The sequence below is a fragment of the Quercus suber genome, unplaced genomic scaffold, assembly GCF_002906115.3.
Source record: "Quercus suber isolate HL8 unplaced genomic scaffold, Cork oak 2.0 scaffold_227, whole genome shotgun sequence".
Taxonomy (NCBI): domain Eukaryota; kingdom Viridiplantae; phylum Streptophyta; class Magnoliopsida; order Fagales; family Fagaceae; genus Quercus; species Quercus suber.
Genome location: NW_027069685.1, coordinates 221451 through 239389, shown reverse-complemented (window position 1 = coordinate 239389; position 17939 = coordinate 221451). Strand labels below are relative to the sequence as shown.

The window sequence follows — 17939 nt, the reverse complement described above, 5'->3', positions numbered from 1 at the left end:
AAGACATCTAGCTATCATCCTTCATCTGTCATCCATCCATTGAAAGATGACATCATTGTTTTTTAAAACAAACTTACAAATCTAATATGATCATTTGTTTTGGATAGATGCATAACATATTTGCACCTAGGCATAATATTGTCAATGTCTTTTTTTCTTTGGGGAGGAGGGTGTTGAATTTTTACCGACTATTAAAAAACCTCTATAAAAAAAAAAAAAAAAAAAAAATCAAGTGCTCAACTTAGATTGCTTGATTTAGGGGGGAAAAAAGATCTGTTATCCTATTTATATACTTAATTTATATTTTTTAACCTAATTTTTGTTATTGTCATAAAATAAATGCTACGAATAATTATTATTTTTTCAAACTTTGAAAAAGGCATAAGCAGATTTTTAAAACGTGGTATTGTTAATAGCTATATTTAGAGTTAATGATAAGCCTTGTAATTATAAGAGAGAATTGGATTGGTTTGAAATGGGTTAAAGGTAATTTAAATATATTGGAAATAGTATCTGTGGAAGGGGTAAGATTCGAGTACATAATAGAGCCCGGGGGCCAAGTTCGAGGAGGGGGAAGGGCCCACCCACACATCAATCTTGACTCAACATGTGGATGAGATTCTAAGGAGGAACCACAAAGAGGCTGACATTCCAAAAAGCCCGAAGAGTGAGCGTTCCTCGAGAATTGTCAAGCAGGCCACTTGCACTAGATAACAGAATATCGAAGAAGACGGTAGAGACGTGCAAGCAAAGAAGAAAGAAAGTATCCAGACAAAGTAACTATCACCTCTATATTCAATGCACTGTACCAACTCAGCTGACCATATTAATGGAGGAATGACCTCTGAACACATTCTACCACTTACAACACATTCTACTGCTTCTAATAAAACCTTAATGAGACAAGCATCTAAAAGAAGGTCAGTGATTGTACAAGTGGAGGGCTCAGATGTAATTTAGCTAACTATATAAAGAAATGAAACCCCAACAAAATAGGAGATAAAAACTGAAAAGAAATACATATATTGCACATCACTATCCTGTAATTAAGACTTGAACAATTTATAAACATTTGCTCCTCAACCTAACCCAAAGAAGTTTTAATCCCAAATTTCGTTTCATCTTTAAGAATTATTTAACTTTATCTCCATTAACTTAAAAGCCAATCCATACTTATATACTGAAGTTGACATCGAAAGCCCATTCTTTAACAAATTAATTGTATTAAGCCGTCTATCCTAAATCCACTATTCTAAGTGGGCTTAGCCTGTTGGACCCGCTTACAATATCAAAATGAATTAGTTAAAAAACATTTTAACATAAAATTATAATAGAGTTTAAAAACTTAAGGGTTTGCCTTACAGCCCTTACCTCAAGTACTTTTTAACTGGGTATGTTTTTTTGTTAACAATGACAAGTGGTAGTAAGTTTTAATCTTCACATTTTATTTTGTTAGTAGGTGATATGACCATCTTTGATTACAACAAAAAGAGATTCATTTTTAAAAAATACTAAAAGTAAGTCAAACCTAAAACTTAATTTCACACATTTAAACACAATTAAAATGGATTAACTTCTATCACCGCACATCTTTGGTGCGATGATCATTTTATAAGTATAAGTGCTTGTAAAGTGTGAGGAGCAATGACTGAAGTTCAAGTCTTCAGGAGATAGATTTACATACATATACACTAAAATTAAGACAGAGTAGAATTCTATTTTGTATTAAAAAAAAAAAAAAAAAGATTAACTTCTTCTCAAACAAGAAAAAGAAAAAGAAAAAAGAAAAAAGGATTAACTTAGTACTTTGTTTAGCTTCCACTTTAATTATTCATTATAGATTATCTCTATGACTATCTAGATTTGGATCACTTCTATTTACTTCTCGTTAAAACCTACAAGAGGTGTGACTAGAGAGAGTTGTAGATTAGTCATCACTCATTTGTATGTGAAATCACGTTTATCTCGTGTAATTTTATATTAGGTTTTTGAAGAAGTAGATAAAAACAGTGTATAAAACAATTAATATCACACATAATGTAACTAGAAAACTTGAAAACTCCAAGCCTCTATAAAACTGAGTTAACCTACAAGGGCAAATAGATACATTTCACCCTAATTGACAGCTCAAAATAGGTGGGGCTAGATTTTAGTAAATGTTTTTCAAATAATTGAATCTCTTTTTGCCTCAATACCAAGCTTTGAACCATAGAGGTCACAAGAATCTATATCAACAACCCAAAAGAGAGATGATCATATAATGGGTAGTTACAAACACTTCACATTCTGGCTAAATACAAGAACGAAAATGATAGTACAAAGTACAATTTTATTATTATTATCACTTAGAAATAAAGTAAATCAATATTTTGTATATATACAAAATATTGATTTACTTTATTTCTCAGTGATATAAACAATTCTTCTAAAAAAAAGTGATATAAACAAAACAACGGCAAAGATAACAAATACTCCTATGAGGCTATGACAAATCACTATTTATGCCCAATACATGATGCAATGAGCTTTCAGACAATGACTCATCTGCAATATAAAGCAAAGTAAAGTCAACACAGCTGTTTGAACAAAAAACGGGTTGTGGGTCATGGCTTAATCGAATTCATTCATGGCTGAAATCTTAATGGCACCATTGAAAGCATGGAAACCAAACCTTGCTAAGAAATTCAAGCAAACTACTACACTGAAAAAAACTGCCCCCATAAATTTCAACCATATTCTTGGTCTCATAGATATATATTGATTCCCCCATATTCTTGGTCTCCCCAAACAAACATACAGATACAGAAACCAATTGTCAATTAAGTGGAGGCAACATATTCCTCCACAAAAAACCATATTGTCAACAAGATCAGGCCCCCACATGAAGTCACCAATTGTCAAAGGGCCTTTTAACACAGACAGAGACACGTCAATGGCTATGGATAAGACCCCTTGAAAGGCAATCTCTTTGTACAAAATTCAATCTTATCCCTGAAATTTAACAAAAGTACCTTACGAGGTTCTTGCCCATGCAAATTCCTCTGTGCCAAGTGCCAACACAGTCATAGATCAAATTGTCTATTCCTCCTTCCAATTATCTAAACCAAATCCAAGCTAATGCTTTTTATACAATCATCATTATTTCTAGGGACTATCTCTAATTTACATCCAAAATAGACCAACATCAAGCAAGTCATTAATTAACAAAGAACAAAACCCACTTTTACATTCTCAAACTCTAGCCCCCCAAAATGAAGAAATGCAGGCATGAAGACTATTGAAGACATAACAAATGAACAAAGTACTACAGCATCCATAATTAATTCTAGACTTCTAGCCATATCCTCTGTTAAGATTAGAAACCAACAAAGCCTCAAAGACAGCTACATCACATTGTACATGCAATTACATGATAAAACACCATAAAACTAGAACTAACACCAACCCAATTCTACAAAGAAACACATAGAGACGTCAAACACCACTACAACCATTAAAGAGTAGTCTATTGTTCAACACTCACTTCAGTCATTGAATCCTTCACCTTTGGAGGTCGACCCCTAGGCTTTCCAGTAGTTGTTGCTGTTGGCTCTGTTGTTGCCGTTGTTCCGCCCAATCCTCCACTAGGCCTCGCCATCTTCCTTGGCCGTCCTCTCGGCTTCCCACTACCTGATGAGGCCTTCACCTTGGGCAACTTTGGGGGCGCCTTGGGCGACTTTGGAAGCACAGGCGCATTTGGGTCCTTAGGTGGGCGACCCCTAGGCCTCGTGGGACCCAAGTCAAAGCCCTGTGACATTTGGTCCTTTGGCTTTGGCGGCCTGCCACGCCCCCGCCTAGGAGGCGCATTTGGGTCTGGCTTAATGTAGTTGTTCTTATAGAAAACAAGCTCTCCACTGTCTTTCATGTTGTTGAGGTGGTCTGTGAGGAGTGCCGAGTGGCCAGCAGGCAAGTCCCCATATGTGGACTCAATGTGCCTTGATATGGCTGATTTGTTTGAACCGTTCTTTTCATCCAATGCTTCAATTGCATCCATAATCATCTGGAGTTTCAAAACTCAAGCTTTATCAGTAACGCTTATTTTTCTTTTGGCTGGGTAATTTTTGTTTTTGTTTTTGTTTTTAAATGTGGTCTTATTAACTTTAAGTGCTAGTATTTATATAAAAGCAAGTACAATACAAAATTCAATTCAGTGTTTCAATTGCTTTCAATCATCTGGAATTTCAAAACTCATACATCACCAAAAAGTTAATCTTTTAGATGGGTAATTTTAAAAGGCAGTATTAACAAAATTTCCGTAGAATTCAAATTTAGATTGATGGGGAAAAAAGAAGAAGCGAATTGGGTATGGGAGATGTTGATTTTTTTTTTTTTTTTTTTTCAAAATCCTTTCTTGAAGTACTGAGTAATTGAGCTCAAGTAACAAGAACCAAAGCATAAAGATTAAGAATTTAGATGAATTAGGGCTCAATTATGATCAGTAAAATGTAAATTCATGGTCTGAAGGAAAAACTAGTTTTTTTTTTTTGGGTTAAAAAACAAGCAAAATTTTGAAGTCCTTCAGGAACCCCATTTTTCTTTCCAATAAAACCCAAAATTGGACAGAGGTAGCATAAACCCAAATGGAAAACAAAGAATTATTGACCATCCAGAGCACATTATGAGGAGGAAAAAAAGTGTTAAAATAGAAAATTAAAAAAAAAAAATTCCGTAGAAAACCCTTCTTTTTTTTTTAAATAAAAGGTTTCAAAGACTAAGCACAAGTAACAAGACCCAAATCAAAGAAAAACAAAGAAATTAGATCCAGTAGACTTCACACTTGACAATGAAAAAGAAAATTGAGAATTTATTTATTTATTATTATTATTATTTTTTGTTAACTTGAAGAACCCGTTTTAATTAAAAAACATAGTGAAAAGCAAAAAAATTTAGATCAATCAGAGCTCAACCCTGATGAGGAAAATATATAAAATAAGTGCCACAAAGATTTTTTTTTGGGAAAAAAAGTTTCTTATTTTGTGGAGATTTGTAGGGATAGAGTGGTGTACCTCTGGGTAAGGAGGAAGTGATTTAGGCTTATTAACCTCTTCAGCTGCCATGAAAGTTGCAATCTTTATAGAAAGAGAGAGAAAATAAGAAGCTATTGAAGGGCTTTTAGAGAGAGAGAGAGAGAGAGAGAGAGAGAGAAAGAGTGTCTCACACTCAAAGCACAGAGCTAACTATTACAGAACTGAACAGCCACAACAACAAAACACTTCTGTTCAAAAACAAAAACAATAAAACACAACCCCAAATGTTTGATCTGGGAAGCAATTGCAAAGGTTTGAGGTTTGGATTTAAAGAAAGAGTGCAAATTTTTTTTTTTTTTTTTTTTGAAAAAAATAACAATCATTTAAAAATGGGGCTTTTTATATTTTATTAAATGAAATGGACGGCTGGGGATGTCTGAGTGGATGATGATCGGACGGTTCAGGATAGATCGGGGAATACACGCGGATCGATGACGTGGGAGGTGGGGTGGGTTTCTGTTTAATTATTTATTTAATTAAAAATTTGAATTTTGGTGAAAATTTTGAAATCACCGGGTTCTCTTTCTTTTCGTTTTGGTCCTTTTGGAATTGGAGATGAGGTTTATGGGGTAGCTATCATGTGGTCCCTCACCCACCAACAAAGATATTAAAGGGCCGGAAATGGTTTTTTTTTTTCAATTAGTATAATATAGGGTCATAAATTACCTATTCGATTGGGAGGATGAAAAATAAATAAAAGATTACTAGATTAGAAAATAGAATAATAATAAAAAGAGTAAAGGATGGGCGGTTGAAAAGTGAGAGGTTATTAGATTAGAAATTTGAGAAATGATAAAAGAAGTTAAGGACTTGACTTGGATTTAATGTCAGTTAAAATAGTAACACTAATATATATCCACTTTTAACTAATAGTCTGTTTGGTTGAAGGAGTGAAAAAATGGGAGTATAGGAAATTGTGAGAGGATAGAAAAAACCGGATTGTCTTTCTTTTCGTTTTGGTCCTTTTGGAATTGGAGATGAGGTTTATGGGGTAGCTATCATGTGGTCCCTTACCCACCAATAAAGATATTAAAGGGTCGAAAATGGTTTTTTTCTTTTTAATAGTATAATATAGGGTCATAAATTACCTATTTGATTGGGAGGATGAAAAATAAATGAGAGATTACTAGATTAGAAAATAGAAAAATAATAAAAAGAGTAAAGGATGGGAGGTTGAAAAGTGAGAGGTTATTAGATTAGAAATTTGAGAAATGATAAAAGAAGTTAAGGACTTGACTTGGATTCAATGTCCGTTAAAATAGTAACATTAATACATATCCACTTTTAACTAATAGTCTGTTTGGTTGGAGGAGTGAAAAAGTGGGAGTATAGGAAATGGTGAGAGGATAGAAAAGAGGGAGGATAGAAAAAATTTTAATTTCTCTCTTTTTTGTTTAGTTGAAAGTGGAAAAGTGGAAGAATATAAAAAATGAGTTTGTATAAATTTATGCGTATATTCTTATTAAAAAAGGATGCTCAATTTAAACCAAAAGGGATAAACAACCAAAAAAAAAAAAAAATCAATCACCTAAATTTATTAAAAAATAAAAATCATGTCTAGAAAAAAAAAATCACATCTAAAAAAAAAAATAAAAAAATAAAAACACAAAAGAAAGCAAAAGAAGAAGAATATGAGAGCTGGACGTGTAGGAACTAGGAAGCCTGCCCAATAAAAAATAAAAGGAAGAAGAGGCAATGTCTAAGAGGAAAGAAAAAGAAAAAAAAAAAAAGAAAAAGAGCAACGTGAACAATGAACAAGCCCACGCGCAGTTGCACATGAGCATTTTTGTCCAAAAATGATGTCAAATTTTTCTTTTCAGTTTTCTCTTCATTTTGGAAAGAAAACTTTTTGGTGGGTTTAAGAAGAAAACACCTAGATTCCACCATTTATTTTCTTTCTTTCCTACTCAACCAAACACATTCCAAAAAATTTTCCTTCCTATTTTTTCTCTAAAGTTTTTTATCCACCATATTTTACCTCCAAACAAACACACCTTAGCCCAATAAAAAAATAAAAAAAATAAGAAAGGAAGAAGAGGCAACGTCTAGGAGAAAAGAAAAAGAAAAAGAAAAAAAAAATGAAAAAGAGCAACATGAACAAGCCCACGTGTAGTTGCACATGAGCATTTTTGTCCAAAAATGATGTCAAAATTTTCTCTTCAGTTTTCTCTTCATTTTGGAGAGAACTTTTTGGTGGGTCCAAGGAGAAAACACTTAGATCCCACAATTTATTTTATTTCCTCCCCACTTAACCAAACACACTCCAAAAAGTTTTTATTTCTATTTTCTCACTAAAATTTTTCATCCACCCTATTTCATCTCCAAACAAACACACCTTAGCGTGTGTTTTGATATGAATGAAAAATTAAAATTATGTCACTATTCATCTTATTTTTGCTAATATTCGTGGGTCCCACTGTACTATTTCAAGTAATTTTTACTTTTATTTACAGTAATTTTAGTAATAATTTTTCAGTTTCAGCAAAATAAGCAGTATTTAAATACACATTTAGTATATTAGATTTGGATCCAAACTTTGCCCATGATATAAATTTTTTTAATTTTCTCTTATATTTATTTGGTAGAAAGGATGGGCAAGTGAAATTTTTTTTTTTTGATTTGAATAAATTTACTATTTTTCTTTTATTACGTAGAGGGAAGAAAAAACAAAAAGGTTAGACAAAATAGTAAATTTGAAAGGGGGAAAACATTTTCTCTCCATTTGTCTAGTAGAAAACTTTCACCCACCTCCTTTTTCATTCTCCCTTTTTCCCATGGCACCAACTAGAGTAAAACTTTCATCTTCTATCCTCCCCTCTTTTCACCCAAATAAATGATTTTCTATTAGTTTTTTTTATTCAATAAAATTTATTAAAAGCTAATAAAATTATAATTGTATTTTTTAAAAAAGTGAGGTTTTAAAAAATTGTACACAAGCAAATAAGTGAAAAAAAAAAAAAAAATGAAAGTTAAAAGTTAACCCAAACAAATACCTGGATTTTGAAACCGGCCATCCAATGGACCAATGCAACCAAAGGAAAAATACAGAAAAAGAAGAGAAGAAGAAGATTGTTGGGTTTTGGGATTCATTTATGGATTTTTAATCTTTAAAATGGGAGTATCATTTTGTGACATATAATATAGTTGTTGATGCAATTGGTTATACAATGGACTAATCCTAGATATGTATGCTAACAAAAAAGAGATGCTCGGAGTGGTACTTGTACGACATTGATCTAAACAGCACTAACACTTAAGTTATAAAAAATATGATCAAAGATGGAGACTAGTTAGTGATTAAATTTGTTGTTTCCTACTCGTATTTTATTTGACTCTTATTTTCTTCTTCTAATCAAGCCATACTGGCCCCATCTGCTATATGAATTCCTCTAAATTTTGATAGTTCCAGCGAGAAAAATTATTTGAACATTAGATGTCTCTGTTAATAGCACTAAGAAGTACAGTTAAGTTACAAAATTCTTTAACTTTTTGCCAATTCTTCTTGTCTTGGTCTTGAAAGATTTGTCTTTCTCAGGCGATTAGAGGTGGGTGAGTAAACCTAATTTACCTAAACAATCCTATGGATGTGCTATCGGGGTCTTGATAAGGCTACGGTGTTTCAAACGCATCACACATTTCCACTATTCACTCCCTTTACTAATCTGGACATTGTCCCTTGTCTTCATTCTTTTCTTTTAGGATTGGTCTGTTTGATAGGTAATCCTTCACTTGTATTGCTTGTCATTTCCTAACAAGGTTCCCACTAATTGTTCTCTTCTAAGCATGCAAGATTTAAATAAAAAATTTAAATGCAAACTCAGACTTAAAGTCAATCATTCAAAGGGTGGATGACCTAGTTCTTGAAAATGGAGTGTTGGTTACTCAAAATTAGAAGGAGGGGTGAGATGTGCATTACATTTGCACTACATATGAACATATTTATTGAAATAAAGCAAGGAAAATTTGGTTATGGTTTATGGTAGGAATGGCAATAGGTCGGTTTTTTTTTTTAATCCCTGAACCTACCCTGTCACCCGCTCCCCGAAACCCGAACCCACTCCATTTACTAAACGAGTTTTTTTTTTAACCCCCAAAACCGCCCTTATAGGCTCCCACAGGCCTTGCCCTGCCCCACCATGCCACTTCATGGCCCAATTTAAAGGCCCCTAAATCGTGACCCAATCTTTTTTAAAAAAAAAAAAAAAAAATTCAATTTTATGTTCTCTTGAAGCTTTAAGCCCCAACCTATGGCTCAATTTTGAAATCCATTCACTATATTTCAATCATAAATCCAGCCTCTGTTTTTCAATTAAAACAAAACATAATGAATATACATGTAGGAAACTAGTCCCTGTTTTTCAATCATAATGAATATACAACCCCTGTTTTTCAATCATAATGAATATAAATGTAGGAAATCAAGTAACCAACCCCTCAAAAAAAAAAAAAGTGGAGAACGAGAACGAACTCGTGAGAGTGGAAACCAAGTTATGGTGACACTAATAAAGGGGAGTTGTTGAGTTCACCTTGACGACAAGGTGGAGGAAGGGCTTAAGGGGGGTGGCCGGCCGCGGACTGAGAGAGTGAGAGTGAGGGTGGGTTGGTGAGACAAAGAGACTAAGAGTGAGAGCTTGCCAAGTTGGCCTATGGGTCAGTGACAAGGGGGAGTTGCTGAGATGGAGAGGTGGAGGGAGGGCTTGAAGGGGTGGTCGGAGGCGGACTGAGAGAGTGAGAATGAGGGTGGGTTGGTGTGGGAATGAGAGTGAGGGTGAGGGGCAGTTGAGAGAATTGATTAAGTTTAGGGTTGGTTAGTTAGCGGTTATATATATTTTGGTTATTTTTGTAATTTTATTCTATGCGGGTCGAGTTCGGGGTGGCACTTGACTTGAACCCGCTATGGGTTGGATAATTAAAACCCAAATCCACCCCTAATGTTTCATGGGCCGGGTAAAACCCGACCCATTAGGGTCGGGTTGGGTGAATTTTTCCATTCCTAGTTTATGGGCAAGTAGTGACATAAACATCCTAGGGAGTAATATGACCATTAAAATATTAATTAAAAATTGGCTAAAAATTTGTATTTATCTTCAAAATAAATTAATATTCAGTAAATCGAGCTAAAATTATGTAAAATTCGAAATTGGAGCTAAATGGTTAAATGGTCAAAGTGTTAACTAACATGTTGGGTTATAAACTGACCCTGGTTAATTAATTCAATTACCCAAGTAATTAGGTCAAATTACATGCAAATTGTGGAGGCACCAACAAATCACCAAATAAACTAAGTGCAGTGGAAATTAAATGAACAAGTTGATTTGTTGACGAATGTGAAAAATTTCTCGCAAGGCAAAAACTCCACTAGGTGAATTTCAGGTCACCACTCTCAAGAATCCACTAATCAAGAATCAAGCGGTTACAAGTATAAGGAATCTTATCACCACCCTGAACTATTTCAAAATACCAACCTATAGTTGAACCTCTACTCCAATCCCCAATTGGACTTGATTTTGTAGAGACTTCTTCTTTTACACAGACCTTAGTGCGTGACTAACTCCCAGCAACTGATTGATTGTTGTTGGTTGCAAAATTCTTCACTCCAAAGCACATTGAAGGTTTGAAAGCACTTAGTTACAAAACCCTGAGGCCTACAAAACGCAATAGCTTCTCATAGAGTGTATGAGCTCTCTAATTGAGTCTCTGTGTTTTTAATGATTTTAAAATAAAGCTTTTATGTGGTTTAGAGATTTAGTGAATGAAAACCTTGCAATCCACGTCATCATGGGCTGAAATTCAAATATGAGAATTTTGAAATCGTAGATCTCAATAAATCGAGTTTGTGTCAAGAATTCTTCATTAAGTCTTGATAGATGCTAGTGTCGAGACTAGTGTCGAAGTTTACTGTTTGGCTTCACTTGTTTCTTAGTTCAATCTTCATGTCTTTAATGATACCACTTGTTATGTTTGTGCAATATACTTCTTGATATATTAAACCCATCTTAGATCTATCTAATTATAAGTAAAATGCATTTTATCAAAGATAAGCTAATATATAGAAAATATGACCCTAACATAACATTATTCCAAAAATCTTAGATTTGGAGCTTGGTGCCTTTTTTTTTTCCACTCAATCTACAATTTAAACATCTAAGAAGGTAAACATGAGTTCAAAAACTCCTAGATAGGGGGAAGGAAGAGAAATTCAGACTTCCTAATCCATTCCCCTCTATAAATACAAATATAGATCATCAGGAAAAGGATTCTAAATTCAGAAAATTTTAGCATATAGAAATTTTGAGGGAGCTTCTTGAGAGAGACATTAGATTGCTTATATGCAATATTACTCTCTGCAAGTAGCTATACATAAGCATACTTAGCACCTATTTTATCTTCTCCCAAAAACTTCTCCTACAATCATGACGACTCTCCAAGTGCTACATACAGTACACTACAATCTCCTACACACCATAACAATCACAATTCCCTCAAAGACTCAAGAGAAAGATCCATGGATTCACCCAAGGGGAAAAGAGCAGCAAGGTGGTCCAAATTCCTAAACTTGAAAGAGGTTGTGCATGCAAGTATACTCTTAATTTAATTCTCACCATACTTGATTGTTCGAAATCACGATTTTTGATAATATGAGTTTAACATGTTCACGCATATAAAAATATGTCATGCATTTGAGAATTAGATTTTAATTTATGTTAAATCTACACGATGAGCATTTTTTTTTTTTTGGTATTGCGTAGCATGATAATATGATTGGATGAATGCATAACATGATATGCCATCCATTAATCTCTAGAAGATCGATATTTGGATTGGGAGGAATAGGCGCCTAACAACTTTCTATTTTGTAATTTAGCCTCCAAACTTAGATCTTGGGTTCATAGACCGGTTCAAAACCAGTTGTACTTTTTTCGATCCTCAGATTGTATCTAGAAAACAAAACATTGTACCTTTTATTTCCTTAAATTGTACCTTTTCGTTTCTTAGATTGTAACTAAGATCAAGGCCCTGCAATTTTCTTTTCATTACTCCATTGATGTAATTTTATAGTTGTTCAATAAAGACGTATTTCATTAGGTTTTTTTTCATTAGTTTTTAAAAAAAATTATTTTCCTTTTAAATAAAATAAGTGGAGACTATTATAAATCCTCAATGTAGGGGGTAACAGTACCACATAACCAGTTGAGCAACCACTTTATTCCCCCAAGGGCCCAAACCTTTTTCTTTAGAAAATGCGGATCCTCACAATCACTTATTAGCCGATATCAGTTAATCAGTCGTCTAGGTGAGTCCTTTTAGTTTCTCTTAGTTTTTGCCTCTTTTAATTTTTGTCTTTGAACATCTTGTTTAGATTTCTATTCTTTAATTTTCAGTCTTTATTGAAAGTTCTTTACTTTATACTTTATGCTTGATTATTAGGCTAGTAACATGCCTACGGTAGAAATTTAGTTGAAGTTTAGTTTGTGCATCAAGGGCACGTACAAGATTGCATACTCACCCTAGGTCATTGCATACACAACTTGATTGGAAACCACATTATGCTTACTTTTCTCCTTTGTTCTTTCTTTTTATAGGTGCATAGAAGGCTAACTTTGGTATGTCCCCTCTCCTTTTATGGGTTCTTTTGATTAGTGACATGCTAAAATATACTTTCAAGTAAGTAGGAATATGTTTGGGATGATTTTTATTTTTATTTTTAATTTTAACATGTATAGAAACATTCCTAGGATACTGTGGGGTCAAAGAATTTGGCAACCCCGGCCCATTTTATACTGAGCCCAAGGCCCATGCCAAGGAAAAAAGAATGTTCGAGAACGAACGAAGAAGACCCAAATTGTCGAGGAACATCGCCGAGGACAATCCTGTCCTGGGTCAACCAAGATCATGGAAGAGAAAAGTGGCACGCCATCAAAGGCAGCCTTCCAGAGCATTCCAAAAAGAAGGACGAGTGCAATGGGCCAGCCATGGGAACATGGTAGAGGAGCAATTCAAGGAGAAACTGTTACCTCTGCATTAAATGCCCGTAACCAATGTTCTGGCTGCATTTATGAGGAAATGACTCCTGAACAGTGCTACCTCGGTTATTGCAACTCACAAAACGCCAGAGAGGGCGTCTGATAGGACAGTCACTCAAGTATAGGCTTGAATTATCAACAAGTGGAAGGTTAAGATCGTTTAAAGAGGACTATATAATAGGAGAAACCCACCATAGAGGTGGGGGCTGGAAAAAGGGAGAGAAAGCATTATGGCGATCTCAAGAACTCCTGTAACCATTACCACCCAACATATATGCAAGAGTAGAGCTCCTTGAATTGTGACAAGGACAAACTTTCTTTGATAAACTTAGCTCATTTCTGTTTGATTAACATAAAAACCCTTTTTAACTGTTATCCCTCACTAAAGTCTAGTTCTTCGGCCCACTCTCTACAAATTCATTGTAATGGGTCCACTGGGCCTAGATCCCATTCATTTTTGGGCATGTCCAGAAAATTGACACCCTACAGATACCTATTAGTGGGAACATGTTTAGGATGTCTTTTGATTTCTTATATGCATAGGCGCTAGTCTTAGGTATGCCTTCTTTTAACTCATGAATCTTGCAATAACTTGCTTGGAGTACAAAGTGTTTTTTGGACCTAATCTAAGTGGTGACCCTCATTTTTTGCTCTAATCTTAAGTTAGTGACGTATTCTCGAGCCTATGTTTAGGAAGGGCCCACACCAAATATATATCATTCATTTAGGGTGCTCATGGTGGCCTAGGGTGTTTCCTAGAAGGGTTGTTAATTCCTTTATGTTTGACATGCCTACTTGTATTTCTGTGTAGCCTCCTTTTTTTTTCTTTAATAGATAGTGTAGAAAGGAGCGGTGAGGTTTTAACTACTGATATGGGACAACATAAAATATATTATTAGTTATTACTGTTGGGCTATCACTTGAGCCCCTAGCCTTCTTTGTTCTAATAAATTTTTCTTTAGCCAAAAAATAAGAGAGTAGGGTTGGAAACAATCAACAAATTCCAAGATGAGAAGTTTATTAAAGAGGGAGAGATGGGAAGTCAATAAGATGCTCTAGTCTACGTACTATTTGCCCATAAATTATCAACCCAGTTGATATCCATAAAAAACTCTGAATTGTTAAATTTCTGAAACTTATTAGATTTATCTCATCCACTGATTGATAGTTGGTTTCTGATGTTTAGAATAACATTTTTGATTCTTCAATTGAATTGAACCTATTTGCTATTCTCCTATTCATCTCAAACATGTGAATTTGAACCAACTTTTATTCTGGTGGAGTCTCAGGAAAAGAAACTTGAATTTTTCGACTGCCATTCTAGCCACGACTAATTCAAAGGTCTCAAGTTTTCATTTTTCATCTTTGTTTAGACATAGAAAGCCTTTTCATTTTTTTTAGAATTTTCTTTACAGAAATGAAAGTATCGAGTTCCATCTATGTAGACAGAAGTTACAATAAACATTTTTGTCCTTGCTCACCTACTTCAACTTACAAAGGACAAAAAAATTGTTCCTTTATTGTATTCCACAATGCTTTCGGGGATACTTTTGCATTCCAGGTCAACTTTTTTTTTTTTTTTGGTGAACAAAAAATGGGTAAAGGGTAAGGACCTACGTGGCTTCCCTACTTGGGTGTGACCATAATAGTACCCTACCTGCTCCCGAGTGAGACTTTATACTCTAGGTCTATGAAAAACTCACTTATTAGCTTTGGATTGTTTGGAATAGAGATAGGATATAAGGAGTACCAACACAACTAAGTGGCTTCCCTACTTGGGTGTGACCATAGTAGTACCCTACCTACTCCTGGCTGAGATCCTATACTCTCAATCTATGAAAAACTCACTTATTATCTTTGGATCGTTTGGAATAGAGATAGGATATAAGGAGTACCAACACAACTACGTTGTTGAGGCTCGAACTCAAGTCTTGAAACTTGTTGGCCCAGTATTTAACCAACTAGGCCACCGAATGTTGGTCATTCCAGGTCAACTTTGAAGAATATGCTTTCCATTTGCTCCTCATTCTCACCGGACTTAATTATNGGAACGCGGAGTCTTTAAAACTCAAGTTACACGTGGATTTTCATCCACATCAGCTACCACCACTTACAAATCGAGACTTAAAAACTCGATTTTTATCTTGGAACTCGACTTTTAGACCCTCGAGATGCTAGTTCCAATATTGTTTTGAAACGTGACAACTAACTAAATTTTTGATATTTAATGTTATTTGGAAAAAAAAAAATTCAAATATCCTCTGTTTATGCGAAAAAAAGTAGCAATGTCTATTGCACAGTCTGCTACACACGTAACATTCTTCTTTTTGTACTTGTCTAGCATTCAACTAACAAAGAGTAATGTTGTAGTGAATCTTATTTATAATTTTTTTTGGGGAAATAGAGCGCTTGTGAATACAAGAAGGAACTTTTGTCATGTTTCCTGTATTTTGATTGAGGTAAATATATTCGTTTGCCTATTGAAGAACTAAAAAAAAAATGGTGTTACTTTCTTTTGAAATATGATATTACCATGCAATAAAGTTTTCATGTTCATATTTTCATGTATTTCAGCCACGACTGTGAAAGAAGGATTTGCACTTTCCTGCTAGCATTCATGTCCTTGCATAGCTATTGCATATTTTTATAGAACGCTTTGAGAACAGGATTCCCAGGAGATGTTAAATGAGGCTGGACATGGAAGAAATGCCTAGAAATAAGCTCACCCTCCTGTCAACTTAATTAGCTCAATAAATTTACTGAATTTAGCAGTGCAGACCTCTGGGAATGTGTTTTGATCGAGCATATGGTACAAATATCAGCACAGTTTTTAAAATCAATTGAGAGAAGAAACGTATAAGATCTTAATAGGTGTATTCTTGACAGTTAGAACTTAGAAGTGCTGGATTTGATATCATTTGAAAGAGAAGAAAATTGATAGCACAAGCGAGGTTCCCGGTTTAGCGTGTAATTTTGTGCTACACAGTGGGGAACAGAAAGCAGAATTGAAACATGCAGCAAGGTAGAGGACCCTTAGCTGCAGAATACTTGAAATTATGGGCGGATGCCCCTCGCATGCAGCTTTACACTCCGAATTATGTGACTATATTTGCTTGAAAAATCTTATTAAAAACAATTGGAGTTACCAAACAGTCACTTATTCAAAAGTTTAAGTGGATAGAAAATGGTAAATTTGATTGTTAAGAATAATTATTATTTTGTCACTTCTCTACACATGTATGATTTTATTTTTGGGTAGTGTTAATTACACACAAACTATTTTACACACCCCAAAAAGTAACTAAATCATCGTGCTTTTTTTAGTTGCTTTTTGAGATATATAAAATTGTGTAAAACAGTTTATGTGCAACAAGTTTAACCCTCTATATGTATTTGGAAATTAGAGTGAAAACAAGTTTGAAAGTAGGACCAACTTATTTAATATCAAGAAAAACTATATATTATTTATCCAAAAGATTAAGCAAATAGGAAATGTTGATTTCAATAGCTTAATCATTATTCTAAAAGGAGTTCCAAACGCGCATTAATCTACCATAGAATTTGAGTAAATTAATGTTGTTTGCACACCTTGTTACTTTTGGGTTTAAGCGACAATTAATCTATAACTTAGCTCCACTGGTATCAATCAAGATTTATTTCTTTGATAAACATGAAACAAGTGGCAGAAAGTGCATACTACATACCAAGGTAACGGCAAATTTGCCAAATAACACCTAAATAACTTCGTTTGGGTGCTATATTCTCCTAAATTTTTTCTAAAATTGTGCTATAGAGCAAATTTTGCCCCAAGGTAACCAAATTCAAGTAGGAAATGGAACTAGAGAAAAATGGAAAGGATCCTAGTCCATTGAGGTGGCATTACCGCTTGGGCACAATTTATTATACCATGCAACAAAATTTAGAAACTTAGTTGATAAAATCATGGAACTAGAGATTTCAAAGCAGCAACTGACCACTACTTAACTATACAAACTTGAACGTATACAATCCTCATTAAAGCACTTTTTGACACAAGAAAATTTGCCGACTTAAACCTAGATCCTAGCAATCAAACTGGGGTATATGTTTGAAAAGTTTGGTTTATACAGTGGATTCATCTAGCTAAAAAGAAAGGGGAAAATGGCTTTTTTTATAGTTATTATCATTATTTTTTAATGCCTTTGGTCCCTGAAAAATCAAAAGAATTTTAGTTTTATCCTTGTAAAATTTTGTCCCCATTTAGTCCTAATATTTTCCAAACCTCTCTTCTATACTACCATGTCACATAGAATGATGGAAACTGTTAACATGTCCCTTTTTTATGATAATGTGCCACATATAATGGACCCAGAATCATCGTCAGTAAACCCTACCTTTGATAAAGACCTAGACAGTAACACCTTTGTAAGACTATAGTTATCTTGTGGCTCATTCATCCCCCTTAAACAGTTAGGTGTCTGGTCATTTCGCTTCTTTTAAGTCTGTCATGTGTTGCAGCATCATAAAAGGGAAATGTCAGCATATTCAAAGACCAAAATGACTAGTTTTGAAAACATATGAACTAAATTGACACAGAAATTTTTTGGGATACAACAAAATTCATGTTATTTTTCAGGGACCAAGGCAACCAAGAAAAGCAAATAAAGATGAAGGTGGGTGTGGGAAAGTTTACACATTGGATTCTTCTTGATTTCAGCCGTATTTAAAAAAGATCTGCATATAAGCATAAATATCTTGCTTTACAGGTTTCTATCAATTAATAAGGCTACTTTGGTTATGTACATATGATATTATGCTACGCTGTGAACTTTGAAGGGAAAAGATACTAATTCTAATGAACAATGACCTA

The 17939-nt window shown here is 34.2% G+C and overlaps 1 protein-coding gene across 1 annotated transcript; it reads right to left on the bottom strand.

The window, feature by feature from the left end:
- Positions 1-3293: 3293 nt before the first annotated feature.
- Positions 3294-5358, bottom strand: LOC112027611 (HMG-Y-related protein A). The gene is made up of 2 exons (XM_024060267.2): positions 5046-5358; positions 3294-4039 (listed from the first exon to the last, which is right to left on the bottom strand). The coding sequence occupies exons 1-2, from the start codon at positions 5094-5096 to the stop codon at positions 3506-3508; spliced, it is 585 nt and encodes a 194-aa protein (XP_023916035.1). The 5' UTR covers positions 5097-5358; the 3' UTR covers positions 3294-3505.
- Positions 5359-17939: the final 12581 nt, after the last annotated feature.

Coding starts and splice junctions, on each gene's coding strand:
- LOC112027611 (XM_024060267.2), bottom strand. CDS start 5,096: ATGGCAGCTGAAGAGGTTAATAAGCCTAAATCACTTCCTCCTTACCCA. Junction 4,040..5,045: donor CACTTCCTCCTTACCCAGAG/GTACACCACTCT, acceptor TTGAAACTCCAG/ATGATTATGGATGCAATTGA.